The sequence below is a fragment of the Berghia stephanieae genome, chromosome 11 (assembly GCF_034508935.2).
Source record: "Berghia stephanieae isolate SIO BIC M18660-M18661 chromosome 11, UCSD_Bste_1.3, whole genome shotgun sequence".
Taxonomy (NCBI): Eukaryota; Metazoa; Mollusca; class Gastropoda; order Nudibranchia; family Aeolidiidae; genus Berghia; species Berghia stephanieae.
In genome coordinates, this window is record NC_088370.1 from 29,778,747 (window position 1) to 29,794,671 (window position 15,925).

General features: G+C 33.6%; 1 protein-coding gene across 1 annotated transcript; it reads right to left on the reverse strand.

Annotated features, from left to right (window-relative positions):
- Positions 1 to 394: 394 nt before the first annotated feature.
- Positions 395 to 15,422, reverse strand: LOC144956567 (UDP-N-acetylglucosamine transporter TMEM241 homolog). The gene is made up of 13 exons (XM_078887150.1): positions 15,294 to 15,422; positions 13,770 to 13,944; positions 11,935 to 11,981; positions 10,691 to 10,774; positions 9,538 to 9,619; positions 7,926 to 8,003; positions 6,891 to 7,017; positions 5,743 to 5,791; positions 5,433 to 5,573; positions 3,890 to 3,995; positions 2,493 to 2,557; positions 1,899 to 1,986; positions 395 to 1,305 (listed from the first exon to the last, which is right to left on the reverse strand). The coding sequence occupies exons 2-13, from the start codon at positions 13,836 to 13,838 to the stop codon at positions 1,204 to 1,206; spliced, it is 1,038 nt and encodes a 345-aa protein (XP_078743276.1). The 5' UTR covers positions 13,839 to 13,944; positions 15,294 to 15,422; the 3' UTR covers positions 395 to 1,203.
- Between the last annotated feature and the right edge of the window lie 503 nt (positions 15,423 to 15,925).

Genomic DNA, 15,925 nt, shown 5'->3' on the forward strand with positions numbered 1-15,925 from the left:
TGGACAGTTAGCTGCTTTGCATTAATGTTTATATTATTTTTGTTATTGGCTGAAGAAGGGTTTTGATCCCAAAACTTTTTGTATTTTGGTATATTTTGTTCTTTTTTCGAAGCTGCTTTATTCATTTTATATATATATATATAATATATATATATATATATATATATATATATATATATATATATAATATATTATATATATATATATTTATATTTAATATTGTACACTCAAAACAATGTCCTTTTGAAACGAGTTTTGATGAGTTTTTTTGTTGTTGATTGTCCATCAATGACAAGTTGGGTCTCTCCTTCTCTCTCACGTTTTTTTTTTCATGGCAAAATTCCACCATCACAGGTGATCTTGGAATTGTTTTCATGTAGATGGAAATGCAATCTTTTTCTTCTTCTTTTTTCTTATCAAAATGCATACATAGTCAATTCAATACAGAGGTTTAATTCAAGCGAGTTACCTCAGCACTCTTTGGTTGTACGATGTAAGTTGAAAGAAAATTGGTATGTTCTTTTACGATGGATAAAAATTATAATATGAAAAAAAAAGAGAGAGAGAGAGAGAGAGAGAGAGAGAGAGAGAGAGAGAGAGAGAGAGAGAGAGAGAGAGAGAGAGAGAGAGACAGAGAAAGAGAGAGACACACAGAGAGATGTTGTTTTTAGAGATTTTACGGCCATTGTGACACTTTTAGGTCATTTCAGCAACAATAAAAAGAAATATGATAGTGATAAGGCAATGTTGCAGTTCTAAGTTAAAAGCACCAACGAAAATGTAAGATAAAGGGGTCTGGCTCAAATAGGGGATGGAAGATTCCACGAGAAATCTATAAATGATAATTGATGATGATGATGATGATGATGATGATGATGATGATGATGATGATGATGATAATAATAATAATAATAATAATAATAATAATAATAATAATAATAATAACAACAGTAGAGGAAGAAGAAGAAGGAGAAATAGGAGTAGAAGAATGAAATTCTCAAAAAAAATTAAAATTCTATCATCTATTATGAAGGTACTAACTGACCAATTCATTGCTTTAAAGTGCATTTCCTCTAAACGAGCCTTACTAACTTAATACTGTTTCAAGAGGACAAGTTACAAACGTGATCTGTTTTTCAATAAATTCACCATGAATCAATGATGACATTGCGTTCCTTGTGAAAACCAAAGGCTCTCGGTAAATCAATTCATCTCTACCCGAATAAGATCTTGCTGTAGTTCGTGACGCTTAAGTGTTGACTTGCCCCCATTGCTCTCCACTGAATTAAGATGGATGTCCAAAGCCTGTAGTAAAATGAATAATAATAATAATAATAATAATAATAATAATAATAATAATAATAATAAATAATAAATAATAATAATAATAATAATAATAATAATAATAATAATAATATAATAATAATAATAATAATAATAATAATAAAAAAATAATAATAATAATAATAATAATAATAATAATAATAATAATAATAATAAATAATAATAATAAAAAAAAATAATAATAAATAAATAATAATAATAATAATAATAATAATAATAATAATAATAATATATAATAATAATAATAATATTTAATAATAAATAATAATAATAATAATAATAATAATAATAATAATAATAATAATAATAATAATAATAATAGTAACAATAACAATAATTAAAAAAAAAAAACATTAATAAGAAAAATAATCTGGCACACGAATTCCATAAGCTTTATCAAAGAGTTCTTTGAAATTGCCTAGAACCACATCCAAAGGATAGCAAGGAATTGCTACAAAAATCTGGTCGAAATCGGACTCCATAAACTTTACATCTCTAAATGACTGCTTTTCTTTCTTTTAATCAAAATTTATCTTTGTTTTTGCTTAACTCACCTCCAAATCGGACCCGGGGCTCGAGTACATTTTATGATAACTAGCGCTCTCATTGAAGCCAAAGCTACAAAGGTGATTGACAACCAGGCTGGGATTATGAGGAAAGAAAAAAATTAGGATAAAAATGATATATCTCTCAAATATATATAATAAAAAAAAGACATCATAAAAAGAAAAAAAACAAAACAAAAACAAAACAAATTTATGTGGTATCAAAGACCAAGTCATTACTGTGTTGTGTTATGAATTTTTGTAAATGAATATAACAGCTTCGAAAAAAAGAAAAAAAAAACCATACATGGAATGTTTCAGACTCAAAACCCTTCTTCAGCCAATAACAAAACAATAAAATCATCCATTTTATGCACTGTTTAATTATTCACTCCATTCCTCATAAGTGCTTTGTTGCCAAGCAAATGCTTCACGTTTATCTGCTGACAGCCGTGCCAAATATTTCTCTGCTGCCTGTCTAGATTTTGAGTGATGTATTCGTGTTTTTATTGTTTCTGTCATTGGCTGAAGGGTTTTGAGCCCAAAACGTTCCGTGCTTGGTATTTTCTTCTTTTACACAAGATAAACACTTTTCCAACTTACCAAAAGGCAAACGCATTGGAAAGTTTGATGTCATAAAACACAAGGGAGGCACATGAACACAATATCTGAAAAGTTGTAAAAATTGAAAGAAAGACGTACTTGGTAGTGAAGTATTTAAATATGCCGACAATTGCATTAAGGTGAGTTGGTTGGGTGATAAGGCATTGCACAATCACTTGAAGAATTCAGATTTAAGTAATTTTTGTTTTTTAAATGACAAAGATTGATTTCTGAATCTGAATGTTACTCGAAGCTGACTCAGTTCTGAGTATTTGTATTCGAGGACGGAGAGAGTTGTTGAATGTGAGTGACAGCTCTTGTTGGCGTTTAGGCTGAGGAATTTTGATAATCTTCGTTTGAATGTTTTTAAATCTATTGTATTCGATTCTGGAAGAATGCTCCAGTCTTTGATAGTGCGGGGTGCAAATGAATATTTGAAGATGTTTGAGTTTGTAGATTGGTGTTTTAGTTATAATGATCAGAAACACAAGATTTTAGGGGGTATTTTATTGTTGTTTTCATTTAAAAAAAAAACTATATTAAATCTATTACCCACAATAAAACATAATATATATCAATTTAACCCATTTTTCAGCACATCAACATAATATTGATTGATTTTTAATTTTTAACTCACTCAACCCTAACACCGACTATATCCGTTGTATATACGGGGTGAGGTTACTTTTACCCCATGCTTATTTATTTTATTTTTCTAAGACAAATTATAGGTGTAGTATCAAAGCTAATGTTTATTTTCATTTTTCCATGTTATTAATACATTTTTTTCTAATTTTGAAAAGTTGCAAAAATCTATAGGATTGAGTGAGTAAAGGGTTTTACAGCGCTTGCAACACATTTAGGGCATTTCAGTGCCTGTAAAAGAATAGTTAAATAATTCAAGAATAAAAAGTAAAGGTACCCAACAAAATGTAAGATTAGGTGGACTGGATCAAATAGGGAGCAAATGTAGATTCCAAGAGCACACTATCGGTGTACTTAGGTTGAGATCACCTAAAAGTCTCATTTAGACACCAGCACAGGATCCCCCCTGAGAAGAACACATTCAAATGCTTACAGAATATACCAAAAACAGAAACCATAACTACAAATACATAACAGAGAGACGATTTACAAGGGGGAAAAAAATCATCTCCTAAAACTAACACTAAACATTTGACTGTTTCCCTCTCAGCTAAGGCTAGGACAAACCAAGACAAAGGCAGAAAGCAACTCGGAAAACAGATATAAGGGGATAGAAGACACAGCAAGTGATCTCCAGCCCACCGTGATACCGTTTTGAGGCGGTTGGTTAACAAATAATGCACTTTGATCAAAGTAAAAAAAAAAAAAGGTAGATATGCCAGAGAAATAAATGAAAGTTTACTTATATTTACCTTGGCAGCAGATTGGACACTTGCAATGTCAATCCATGATTTGTTGGACATGCTGGCCTCATGGAGGCGAATGGCACACAGGTTCATCAACATCCCTAGCACTCCACTGACATCAGGACATATAATAATAATAATAATAATAATAATAATAATAATAATAATAATAATAATAATAATAATAATAATAATAATAATAATAGATCTTTATTGTCCATAAAAATGGCAATTTGTCATTTAGTTACACTCGTTATAACGTTATATGATATCTATAACATTGAACAGATATTTCACTCCTACTTATTTTCTCTCTTCCTCTCTTTCTTTCATGTGTGCGATATACACAGCATAAACATATTCATTTCATTTTTTTAATTTGTTACAATTGTGGCAATTCGACACCAAATACTATCATCATTATCAATTGGTCAATTAATCTAACATTAAATAAATTAGTCAATCAGTCAACGCATCAATCTTTGGTTTTGCTGTGCCATATGAAATATTCCACATTTTTATTGCTGATGGAACGAACATTGATTTATACTTGTTAATTCTACATTTAATCTGACAAAACCTCCTCCCAGACGGTAAAAGACTTAATTCATGGTATAAAATATATAAAAGCCAATAAATTATCAATTTTTAATACATAGCGGCCAACTTTTCAAAGAGTTAAAATGGGACACCCAAACACACATGACCCAAAACAGTAGCATGTTTGGACTATTATATAATACAATTCAGATTTACATATTTTTCTGTTCCTTTTTCAAATTTGCGAGTCAAAAAGCATAATCCTGAGTCACTCATGTTGTTCTTAACTAAGTCGTGACATCACGTAGATTAATAGATGGTATTTTGCATTGTGTTTTCCTGCCTTGAAAATGTTTCAAGAAGAAATGGATGGCAAAAAATTTAATCTACACACTTCCTGTCCAGAATAAGGGGCTAAAAGGTCTTTTTAGCACGTGCACGACGTGGTGAGCGAATTTAAGGTCAAAAACAAAAACTACATAGAAAGGCTAATGGTAAACAACTCGGTGGAAAATCATTAGCCTACGTCAAGGGATAAAAAAGTAACGACGATTTTAAATGTGTATACTTTCTTTTGATCGCAAGTATATAAGTGCTCTATTTATTTATGTTACTTCAGCCGATCTCAATGATGGGCATTAAGCTGAAGGTGTTCGGTATTAGCTTGAATTCAGGTGCCTAAGAGCCGAAAAAATAATGATAAGTATTGAATTGTAAGCTACAATTTATTAGACGAAGACAGGTACTGTGGATGTTTCGGGTTTCCCCTTTACCAACAAAACACAATGAATGAAACACTAAGGATGAATGAGATATGTGTGATATTCGTCCTTAGTGTTTCATTAATCGTGTTTTGATGATAAAGGGGAAACCTGAAACGTCCACAGTATCTGTCTTCGTCTAATAAATTGAAGCTTACAATTCAATACTTCTCATTATTTTTTCCTTCGAGCTTCAAGCAACAACATTTTCATTAAGAGCTGAAAGGAAAGAGTAATCGTTTACTCACCTTAAAATACATCCCACATAAAACTTGGCAAAATACCAGTATGGGAAACGCTGAGCATCAAGAGCATCACCTAGGAAATAGCTGGAGGGGGCCAGGACTATCACACTGTACAAGTAACAACAAAACAGTCTCTCCGTGTTCCTGAGAGGAGGTGGGGAGGGTGGAAGAGTAAAATATAACTCATACTTAATTGTTCAAAGTTTTGTTTTATTATAAGGGAAGAAAGAAAGAAAGAAAAAACGAAAGAAGGAAAAAATAAATAAAGTGCTACTTTTGTTACTGCATGAAGTTCAGAGATCAGATTTCTTACCTCAGTTTTAATCTTCCTCGAATCAAATTTGTATAAAAATCAAATGCCCCTGTGGAAGAAAAATACAAAACATGAAACTTTAAGTAGAAATTTTTTAAAGAGAAATTTAAAACACAACATAGTTCGTGTATTTATTCATTTTTTACCAAAAAATAAAGGATAAAAAAAGAAAAAGATTCTGGTTATGTCTCATTTCAATATCTGCTTTAAACAAAATCTCATATAACAAGGGGAATTGTTACAAACACCAAACTGATAGAAATCATTACACTTTGTGAAAAAGTCTGAATTTCAGGACAAAAATCTGTATCGATACAAAATAAACTCTGGCTCCATGGGCCCATTGGCTTTGAAGGACTATTTCTATGTCTGAGTTATGTCATGAATTGATTGCTATTGTAAAGTCAGTTATCCAATCCAATCCATACTGTTGCAGCTTCAATACTGAAGTAAACGCAACATTTGTGTGGTGTGGATAGGTGTTAGGTTATGTCTCTGCATCATAATATTGATTCCATCACATGTCAATTCCTTGCCGTGGTGTGGTGGCATGAGTGCCTTGCATGATCCGGAGGGCTACACCAGAATGTTCAACCATACTGGGAAGGCCAAAGGTTAGAGGCCAGACAAATATGGACAGGACAGATAGTGTCAGTAGCCTTGGAGGGCAGACTACTGGGAAGGCCAAAGGTTAGAGGCAAGACAAATATGGACAGGACAGATAGTGTCAGTAGCCTTGGAGGGCAGACTACTGGGAAGGCCAAAGGTTAGAGGCCAGACAAATATGGACAGGACAGATAGTGTCCACAGCCTTGGATGGCTGACTATTGGGAAGGTCAAAGGTTAGAGGCCAGACAAATATGGACAGGACAGATAGTGTCCACAGCCTTGGATGGCAGACTATCTATGAGAAGAAACTTGAACAAGAAAATCAATGCCGAAGATGGATGTGCTGGCACATAACGGCAGCACAATGCACTACGCTCAATGACGAGCGAATGCGAAGAAGAAAAAGAAGATAATATTAAATTTATCCTCCTGCTACAGAAATATTCGTAAATCTAAAAAATAATAAAATAAAATTCTCTTTATTCATCCCAAAGGGGGAATTTTTCTTTAGGGTCTCAATGACAAAGTCTGCAGCTTACCCAAAGTAATGACGTGAACACACATCCACATATAACCTTCTGGATGAAACTGAGGGTCCGTCCTAGCAACGGCAAAGGCAGATAGGATGCTTAACATCAACATCACATAGCTGTAAAGTGTTACAGGCTGAAAAAACAACAAAAACAAACAACACCAGGATGAATTAGTAAACCAATGCAATACACAATAAAGCATTTCACAATTCATTGTCAAAGTGATACTAAAATAAAAAAAAATAATGCCCCTCCGCCACCACATCATAAGATGTCGTAGTCTAGGCATTCCAAGAGGAATATAGATAATTCATCAAACAAGATGTCTGATGTCAACAGGAATCACCCATGTTGCTAGAAACTGTGGTCTGTAAAAAGTAATAAACAAAAAAAGATGAATATAGCTTCACAAAAGAAAAAAACAAAACCAAACACAGAACGTTTTGGACTCAAAACCCTTCTGCAGCGAAGAAAAAACAACAAAACCCCCCCCCCCAAAAAAAAAACTCAGTAAAAACGTAAATACATTACCTAAAAACCAGACCGACGGTAATGTGTTTTCACTGTGTTTTTTTTAAAATTTGTTACACCAATTCGTGTCTTAGGATCATCAGAATCTCTTTTAATGGAACAAATTTACTGCATTTACTTTTCACCAAAAAGCTTTTGACTGTACAGCTCCACGACTGTGGAACTCTCTAAAATATAGAACAAAATCTGTTCCTAGGGTTCTAACATTTAAGAAGCATCTTAAAGCTGAATTAATTTACAGCGAATTTCATGATTGATGTATTTTGATTTTGATACCCCCCCCCCCTTTTTTTTTCTTCTTATATATACATATGTTTGGGTGTGCATTGTATGTATACATGAGTTAAATTGTAAAGCACTGCAGATTACTTTTAGGTGGATGCTCAGGCTCTATAGAATTATATTGTTGTTATTATTATTAATATTATTATCATTATTATTATTATTCTTCTTATTATTAATATTATTATTATTTATCTAGTGGAAAAAAGTGTGAAAAATACCACTCACTTGTTTATGGAGGACAATATCTGATATTCCTTTGTAAATCAGAATGATGTTTTGCATAGCAAAGAATACAGGAAGGGGCTGTGAAAGAAACAAATTACAGATTGATGATGACATGTTGCTATTGAAATCCATCTATGGGAGATTTTTGTTTGTTTGTTTGTTTGTTGCTTTAGGTCTCTTCCAATGCAAGTGAGGTTATATGAGAGACCGCTGAAACAAAAAAAAACAAGCAATCTAACAAAAATAGTACAAATGTAAATCAAAATCATAACCTAAAGATATCATAAGCTAAATTATAAATAACCAAGAACAAACAGGCAGAAGATTTACAGAAAAAAAATATCCCCTGTCAAAAATACAATCACAAACCAAAGAAGCAGGATAGGCTAGTAAAGAGAAGAAGAAACGACATCACTATCGGATCGTACACCCATGCGAACATCATAGGTATATGATTCAAGGGTGATGCTCCCATCCAACCACCCGCCATCTATGGGAGATACCACTCGGAAGTTAATTTGTGTTTTCAGTGTTAAGCTTTATCATTATCATAACATGTGGTATAGGGCTAAATAGGATGAAATCACTTCAATGCCCTTAATAAGAATGCTAAAAAATCTATTGATGGAAAGGTGGTGTTTTTTTAAAAAGGTTTTTACGACGCTTGCAACACATTAAGGTCATATCAGCACCAGTAAAAAGGAAGAAAATGGGATAGTTAAAAGTTCTAGAATTACAATTAAAGCACCCAAGAAAAGGTAAGACAAGGTGGAATTGGTTCAAATAGGAAACATATGTAGATTCCAAGAGCACACTATCAAAGTACTTAGTTTGAGATCACCTAAAAGTCTCATTAAGACACAAGCACAGGTCCTCACTAAGAGGAACACACTCAAATGTATACAGTACATAACAGAGAGATGATTAACAAGACAAAAAATATCATTACACAAAACTCTAACTATACATTTGACTGTTTCCCTCCCAGCTAAGGTATCCAGCCAGGGCTAGGACAACACCATGTAATCTCATACCAAACAAAGACAGAAAGCATGTTAGAAGAAGACAGATAATATAGGGGGATAGAAGACACAGCAAGTACCTCCCTGCCCACTGTGGGAGGTCAGGAGTCCCACCCATGATGGAAAGGTAACAATAATGATAAACATGGTAAATGTAATTAATGAACTTAAATGTACTCGTCGGGTATGTGTGATGTACAAACATATTATATCTTAAACTGTAACATGCAAACACACACACACACACACACACACACCACAAACACACATATGCATCCATACATACAGATAATAACCATAATAAGGTAATGCATGATAATTATAGATCAGATTAAAAGCCATGTCAACAGTAGTGCAAACAAAAATAATTGTTCCAAATTTCAAATCGTTCCATTTCTGGACAATGTGAATGCCGAACCAATTTTATCTTATGCTTGTTTTGCATCTTATGACGGCACTTAGTATTTAATTGTGAAACTAAGCTGCTAGAAACTGTGGACTGTAAAATGGAATGGATGCAATGGAATATTACAGCTTCGAAAAAGAACAAAATACCAAACACAGAATGTTAGCAATTTATGGCAGCTTACCAGATTGGCCAAAGCACGAGAGCCAGAATAGATAGAGATGAGAAAACACATCATACCAGGCAACCAAAGTGCACATTCATGCCTGTTTTTGTTTTTAAAGACAAAAAATAAAGCAACATTAATATTATGCTAAAATAGTTGGAAAAAAAAAGAAGAAAATTTGAAAAAAATCTTATTGGAATATCTATCTGTAATCGGGAGTTAGGGAACAGGGTAACCAAATCAGGATTTTCCCAATCAACTTGGGGAGGGTTGGCAGATCTGAATTCATAATGACTCTTGTTGGCTTTGTTACACCAGCAAAACATCAAGATTGAAAATCCAGGAAAATTCAATTTCCTGGTCAATCTGGGAAGGTTGACAGGACTGCAAATATATCAAAGTTTTTCTTTAAAAAAGTAAAAATAGTGACTTGATCAATGCCGTTATATTCAGCACACTAAATGACGGGCAAGCATGTGTGTGTGGGTTGAGTATACCAAACATTACCTTACAGTGTGTCGTGTGTCACCCAAATGATCTTAGTCACCCTAACTGGTCTTGGTCACCCCAACTGATCTCATGTTTGTTTTTGTTTTTAAGGGTTTTACGGCGCTTGCAACGCATTTAAGTCATATCAGTGCCAGTAAAAAGGGAGACTATGGGATAGTAAAAAGTTCTAGAATTACAATTAAATCACCCAAGAAAAGGTAAGACAAAGGGGAATGGTACAAATAGAGAATTGGTGAGATTCCAAGAGCATCTGGTATGATCCCATCAGTGTACTTAGTTGGAGATCACCTAACAGTCTCATCCAGACACGAGCACAGTTCCCCACTTAGAGAAATGCACTCAAATGCTTACATTAAAAATTCAAAACAACAAATATAATAATAATACATAATAGAAATATGATTTACAGGGAGAAAATATCATCTCCCAAAATAATAACTATACATTTGTCTGTTTCCCTCTCAGCCAGGGCCAGGACAAAACCAAGTAATCTCATTCCAAGACAAAGACAGAAATCGTTGGAAAACAGATATAGGGGGAAAGAAAACAGTAAATACCTCCCTGCCCACTATGGGAGGTCAGTAACCCCACCCAGAACTGATCTCAGTTACCCCAACTGGTCTTGATCACCCCATTCTACGGTACCTATAACATGACTCACCATTCTTTGCCAGACATGAGTGTGTCCACATGACCTGTTGTGACCAGGGCTTTAAACATAACCACACCCACCAGGGTTTGCCATCTGATGGATATAATAAATAGTAGTGATTAGATTGACGACCAGATCTGGTGATGAGCAGAAAAGAAACTATTGTCACCAATTTTCCTTTAACTCACTGGATCCTAGAGAGTTTTGCTACTTTTCATAATTGGAAAAAATGTATTAAAATGAGTATGTTCATCGACAGTTTTATTCAACTATCATTAACATGCAAAAACTAAAAACATTAGTTTTGATATTGGGCCCTATAATCTGTCTCATAAAAATGTAATAAAAAAAGGCATGGGGTAAAAGTAACACGGGTAAACAACGGTTATAGTTATAGTCGGTGTTAGGGTTGAGTGAGTTGAAAGTTTGTTCAAATGAAGAAACTAATGGCAACAATTTGTCAAGAGCTGCCGATTTGACCTCCCAAAAACCTATCCCATTTTATTGGCATAAGGTAGCAAGTTTAAGATGTTGGTCTAACCAAAAATGCCTTAGGCTATTTTCAGTAAAGCTTTGTAATAATAAATAATATAAATGAATGAAAACCCCCCCCCCCCCAAAAAACAGGTTTGGAGCGGGCATATCGGGCTGATGATAATTTTTTGGATGCTAGCAACAAATCTATTTACTGATACAAAGAATTCGTGACTAACAATAGTGAAATGGAATGGAACTTCAATTTAATATATTAACGGAGACAAATAATATAGACGTTTCAGGTTTCCCCTTTGTCAACTTAACATGACTAATGAAACACTAAAGACGAATCATTCAGTGAAAAAGAAAAACAATAAAAAACATTTGAATAAATAATTGCATTTTACATGAACATGATGGAAAACAAAAAACCTCAAAAAGTTATATTTGCATTCCTATGAGCCTTTTTCTTTCTATAAGATCATACTAAATAAATTTTTAAAATAATAAATATTAATGATGGTAAAGTTGATGATTTAAAAATTTTTTAATAACGTTGCAAGCAACAATACTTACAATTAGATGTACGAACTTGCAGGTCTGATAACTGAATGCAATTATTGTTTAACATTGTTGTAATGAACAATATATTTTTTTTTTGCATTGGTTTGAGAGTAATTCCATTACAACAATAAGACCATAACAATTTGGGTTATCAGACCTGCAAATCAATACACGTCGTAATGAGAACAGTATAACTCACTACTCATACTCACCCTTGAAAGATAGTTGGATACGTAAATCGTAGAACTGACAACACATACTGAAAAATTGAAAAAAAAAATAAAAATATATATATATAAATATATAAATAAACCAAAAGGAATACACTTTAACATTTGATTGCACATTATTTTCTGATACATCATTAATATTTTCTGATACATCATCAATATTTTCTGATACACCATCAATATTTTCTGACACACCATCAATATTTTCTGATACATCATCAATATTATTTTCTGATACATCATCAATATTTTCTGATATTCCATCAATAATTTCTGATACTTCATCAATATTTTCTGATAAATCATCAACTAACAAAAGTAATTTTTAAAAATATGACTCATCCCTTCAAAACAATTTTATGCAAGGATGAATCAGGTGCTGAAAAGAAATCATTGTAAAACTGAGTTTTAAAAAAAAAACAAAAAAAATATCCATTAAATGTGCTCAAAGCGATTTACAGGGGGTCCCTGGTCAACAGCACCATTTAACATCTAGGACGAGACCTGACACCTGTTTGGCGATGTTACAATTTTTTAGGACAGTTACAACGCTGCTAACGACCAGGTACTCATTTTACACATGAGTACAGTGAGAAAATGTATGTAAAGAGCCTTCTCCTAGGACTCAACTATGAGCCGAGTCTGGCTCGAACCCAGAACCTTCCGATTTGAAAGCAAGTGTCATATCACTTGACCACATAGCCGCACTAAACAAACTTAAACCACATGATGTGTATAATTCACATTCATATGTTTCATTGACAACAATAGAAAATGAAATGGAGGCTTCAATTTATCAAACAAAGACAGATAATGTGGATGTTTCAGGTTTTCCCTTTATCAAGAAAACACAATGAATGAAACACTAAGGAGGAATGAGGGATGTGAGACTTCTGACTCAATTATTTATTTCTTCAAGCTTCAAGCAGAAACATTTTTACTATGTTTTATTGAAGAGAACCCAAACAGCGACGTGCTGTATATTTTTATCAACAGACATATTGCCCTCTTGATTGTTAAAATATTTAAATAATTGAAATTTTATTAATGCATGCGAGCCTCAGCAAACTGCGTACAGATGAACAAATTACGAAAAAGTGGAACAATACGTATTTTTTACATATGGTTGGCATCACTGCAATGGGACACATTTAAGGAAAAGTAACAATTTTATAGTAATAAAAAAAGGCATTAATTATATAGTAATAAGAGACGATGATAATTATATAGTAAAAAGAAAAGATAATAATTTTATAGTAATAAGAAACAATAATTTTATAGTAATAAGAAAATATAATAATTTTATAGCAATAAGAAAAGATAATAATTTTATTGTATAATTACAATCCATACACTTCAACAGCCATAATAATTATTCAGGTTAAAATGAGAACATGTAAATAACCACTTTACAAAAATATATTTATAATATATATCAATCAATATGTCCTGATCAAACATTATTTTTGCCTTATTATAACACTAGTATCATCATAAAGGTTTTTATTATGTTGGGAGTCCCATTAGTTCAGTTGATAGAGAACTCGCTTTGCTTGCAAAGGGGCAGAAATCGATCCTGGGTGAAGTCACAATTATTTTCAGACTCCTCTGTCCATCCAGCAGTGATTGGGTAGCTGGGTCTGTTAGATCTGGTGGAAAGTACTTAGCGATAGACTAATGTCCCATTCAAAGAGCAGCACGAAATTGCTAATGTCTGTTTCATGCGATGGAAACTGCGGTTCCATAGGTCTCATGGCTCTAAAGTACTACTTTATTCTGTAACTGTTTAAAAATGGACAACTTAATCATCATCTCACCTTGTTCACAAAATTGGTTCCTAAAAAAAGAACAAAAAATGCAGAGGTGAGAAGAAAAGTAATCTTCATTTTAAATGGTCCGCTGTCCTCTAACGTAGATTTCACATCTTGATCAAACTATGACCACGGTGAAGCCTTGTGCTGTCGTATCAACATCATCAATAGCCACAATCCCCTGGAGGGAAAAAAATATTGGTTAAGAGTACGGGATGACGAGAATCAGGTATCAAGCATCTGTATCAACTGCCAATTATTGCTATATCGATATTGCTAAACAGGAGTTTGTTTTTTTTTACTGAAATGAATGTCGCTATTTTGGTTTTTTTTATTACCAATAATAAAGGGGGGCAAAGTGGCCGAGTGGATAAGGCATTGCACTGTGATCCGAAAGGTCCCGGGTTCAAGCCCCACTTCAGCCACTCTCTTTTTTTTCCTTGAGCAAGATTATTAATCCCCAATTTGCTCACTTGGACAACATGGGTGATTCCTGTTGACATCAGACTCAGACATCTTGTTTGATGAATTATCTATAGGCCAGCTCTATTTCTCCGAATGCTTAGGAAAATAAACTTGAACTCTATTTCTCCATATGATTGGGTAGCCTCCAGTAGCTGATAGGTTACAGACGCGAGGTCGATGCAAAGGTACATTCTCAAACAAAGTGGACAGAAAATTCTCACGACTCATCAAGTTAGCATTTTTTAGGCATATTGTTGACAAAGACGGATTTTATTAGGAAAGTTGTGCTATCGCAAATAATCCATGGCGCCTTCACTTTTGCACTTCGCGCTGTACTATCAAAGAGAGAAGAGAAGTAAACCTAAATAACATAGTCCAAGTCTTAAGACGGGAACAGAGGTTGAAAGACAGGATAGCACAATTTCAAGATAGAAGTCTAACAGAAAATTGGGAATAAAAGACAGAGTGCCCAAGCATTGGCACAAGAAAACACAGAAAAATGCATACACATTCCCCATTCACACAGACACTCTAGCATATAACCTAAAAAAAATCTTGAGAACGGAAACCGTTCGGAAAAATAGAGATCACGTTTATTCGTTTATTTTCCTGAGCATTCAGAGAAATAGTCACTTCGTTATCTATATTCCTTCGTGGAATGCCTAGGAGACGATATCTTATGATGTCATGGCGGAAGGGGATAATAATTTTTAAAAAATTAGCAATAACATATGGCTAAAAAATTGGGTCCAGCAGTCAATGTCGCCAGGGGTTGTCTTTATTCAGATGTGTCGTTATCCAGAGGTTGCAGTTGCAGTATGAATTTGATAATTAACGATCCATTCATTTATTTATAACGTTGTGACTGTGAGAAGTAAAAAGGAGCATGGTGAGGAAGGTACGCTTGTAAACAGGCTACCTTACATGAAAATAATTCACAACAACTCAGTTGCCAAACAACAACAAACTGGAAGTGGGAAGATTGTGACTGTACACTGTGAAAGTGAAACGTTCCATTGAGTCCTTTACTTTAAGAAGGTTTGCCAAAAGTAAACTCTTACTTACGAGTGAACATCAATCAAAAAGAAAACTTAATGAAATTATTCTGTACAGTATTATATATGATATACACTCTCCTCTTGTACTTGTTGTTTTGTGACGTGACTGAAAATGTTATTGATTTTTTTTCTTCACGATTACCCGATTCGTGATACTGAATAGGATCACAGTTTATCGCAGTAAAAGTATCTTCATACAATTTATATTTTGTTTCGCAGAATAATATATGTTTTTTTAGTCATTGTAAAAAAAAATTATTCACATTAGGTACCAAGACGAAGCCGGATTGAATCCTAAAGAATATCGTGGCGTCGATGGCACAATGGTAAAAAAACCCGAACTTTTATATAGCGCAATATCCACTAAATGTGCTCAAAGCGCTTTACAAAGGGTCCCTGGTCAACAGCAACATTTAACATAATATAGGACGGGACATAACGCCTGTTAGGCGATATTACAATTTTTCGGACAAATACAACGCTGTTAACGGCCAGGTACTCATTTTACACCTGAATACGGTGAGAGAATGTGAGTATAGAGCCTTTTCCAAGGACTCAACTATGCGCCGAGCGCGAGGCTCGAACCCAGGACCTTCTGATCCGAAAGCGAGTGTCAAACCACTAGACCATGTATTCTGT

What these genes read in the sequence shown, in the direction of transcription:
- LOC144956567 (XM_078887150.1), bottom strand. Translation starts at nt 13,838, where the DNA reads ATGAAGATTACTTTTCTTCTCACCTCTGCATTTTTTGTTCTTTTTTTA. An exon ending in TCCAATGCGTTTGCCTTTTG is followed by an intron (nt 1,987 to 2,492) that starts GTAAGTTGGAAA and finishes TCATAATCCCAG; the next exon opens with CCTGGTTGTCAATCACCTTT. An exon ending in GCCCCGGGTCCGATTTGGAG is followed by an intron (nt 1,306 to 1,898) that starts GTGAGTTAAGCA and finishes ATTTTACTACAG; the next exon opens with GCTTTGGACATCCATCTTAA.